Raw genomic sequence first — 2,066 nt, forward strand, 5'->3', positions numbered from 1 at the left:
CATCAGAGACGGTTCGGTGGGACGAGGAATTCTTGACACATCTGGATTAGTTTGCAGAAGTATAGCTGTAAGCCAGATGTTTTTGCTTCCCTTTTTTTTTTTTTTCCCCCCCCCGTTAGTGATTGATGGCTTAGACTTCCTGAAAAAGGAGAACGCAGGTGCTCGGGACAGCATCCGGTATCTGGAGGCAGAATTTAAAAAGGGAAACAGGTAAGAGTGGGAAAGTGATGCGATTTGCTCTTGCTTTTCGAACGGTTGTATTTTGGGGTGGAAGAAGATGTCAGTGGTGGGAACAGGCTGTGCATCCCTTGGAGCTGAGCAAGGAGTGGGCCAAGGGAAAGCCGAGCCTCAGGAATGCACTTGGCGAGGGGGAAGGTGGTGAAGTAACAGATTTGGCAGCTGGTTCTCCAGATGTGCTTGTAGTTGCTGCTTGGCCACGAAATGCGACTGCTTCTGAGGAATGGAGGGGGTTCCATCTCTTTTATCAATGTATAAAACCAAGCAGTACCTTTTACTGATGTACTGGGAGTACTGGAAGAGCTGTACTGCCCAGGTTACCTGTAGAAGGACAAACAGCTCTGCTTCTGTGAAGAGAAACACCATCTTCAGGGCCTGCGTCAGGGCTGGTGGGCTTTGGAACACTTGTGGTATCGTGAACTGCACGCAGCAGTAGTGAGGAGACAGGGGAGATGATCTTAAGGGATTTCACAGGGGATTCCTTGGGCAGACCTTTGAGCGTTATTTGGGTTGATAAAAGCCATCGTTGTGAAAGGGTCCTGCAGCAGCTGGGGGACCTGCTGTAGAGCATTGACTTCAGTTTGTGTCATGGTCTTCGTGTGAGCTCAGTGACTCTGATCTTTCCTTAGGTACATCCGTTGCCAGAAAGATGTTGGGAAGAGCTTCGAGAGGCATAAACTGAAGAGACAAGATTTAGATGCCTGGTAAGATTATGGTGTCTGGAGATCCCTGAGCCTGATTCCCAGCAGGCAGGTGGCTTTGGGGGGAGATGTTAGCTCTGAGACCTGTCATGCAGCTTGCTTGATTTGGTGCTTTATGCGAGTAATTATAAAATTCCTTATAGAATGTTAGAGCATCCATCTGTGCATCTCGCATAGCACCAAACACTTGGTGCTAAGAAGGGTCTCAGAAAAGCCCTCAACAGGCAACAGAGATACAGTCGTGCTTTCTACGTGTCCTCCCGAGCATACATGAAACTGTTTGCACAAACAAGTGGTCTTCCCTCGTGACTTTCCTCTGTTTCTCTTTTCTTGCATTTGTTTGGCAGGAATCTCTATAAAATACTGGACAGCTGCAAACAACTGACGGTGTCCCAAGGAAACGGAGAGGATGACACCACAGGAATGGTCACCATCATCACAGGCTTTCAGCTGGAGGACCCAAGCACGTTCTCAGCGCCCATGCAGGTCAGTAGCTCTTTGGCTGAGCTGAGCCTTTCTGTTTCCTAGCAAGATTAAAATCTCGTTGATTGGCAAGAGATTTTTTTTTTTTAATGTTTTCTGCCTTGGGTAATAACTGTCCTGGATTTCCCAAATTTGCTTTATAAGTCATGATTCCTGTTTCCTTGAAGGCCCTTAGATTTGTTATGCTTTTGTGGTGCAAAATGTCCTGGGGAGGTGGGAGAAGTAGTTTGCATGTCTGTACAGGCTTCTCATGCCGGAGCAATTTTAGCACGAAGGAGAATACGGCCTTTTAGCCATGACAGACTCTGCCTGAGAATCTCCAAGTTGTCAAGGGACAAGGGAGAACAAAAAGAACCCCCAACTTCTTGGCAGGACAAGAAAAAAATAACCTGTTTTGTCTCTGTTTGCTTCCAGTCTGCCATCCAGGCAGCCACCAATGCCAGTGTAGAAATAAAAAATGTTCTGGAGTTCTACAAGCAGTGGAAAGAGATGGGCTGATGTTCAGAAAGGCATCGGGTTGGTGTACCTTTCTCTCCCCCTCTCGGAACGTGCAGCGTCTGAACGAAGGAAACAAAAATCCGGGCGACACTTAGACACGAAGAAGCAGCAGCAGCAACAATAACAAAAATATCTTCCCCCCCACCC

General features: G+C 47.4%; 1 protein-coding gene across 1 annotated transcript in view; it reads left to right on the forward strand.

Annotated features, from left to right (window-relative positions):
• The window catches only part of SMG5 (SMG5 nonsense mediated mRNA decay factor), a gene marked incomplete at its 5' end in the record, with an annotated part of 21,476 nt that extends 19,557 nt beyond the window's left edge, over window positions 1-1,919 (forward strand). Inside the window, 4 exons of the mRNA XM_009705658.1 lie at window positions 120-210; window positions 867-941; window positions 1,286-1,424; window positions 1,836-1,919. Coding sequence (XP_009703960.1) covers window positions 120-210; window positions 867-941; window positions 1,286-1,424; window positions 1,836-1,919 — 389 coding nt within the window. The remainder of the gene's footprint in view (window positions 1-119; window positions 211-866; window positions 942-1,285; window positions 1,425-1,835) is intronic.
• Between the last annotated feature and the right edge of the window lie 147 nt (window positions 1,920-2,066).

Source organism: Cariama cristata, unplaced genomic scaffold (assembly GCF_000690535.1).
Source record: "Cariama cristata isolate BGI_N322 unplaced genomic scaffold, ASM69053v1 scaffold11828, whole genome shotgun sequence".
Lineage (NCBI taxonomy): Eukaryota > Metazoa > Chordata > Aves > Cariamiformes > Cariamidae > Cariama > Cariama cristata.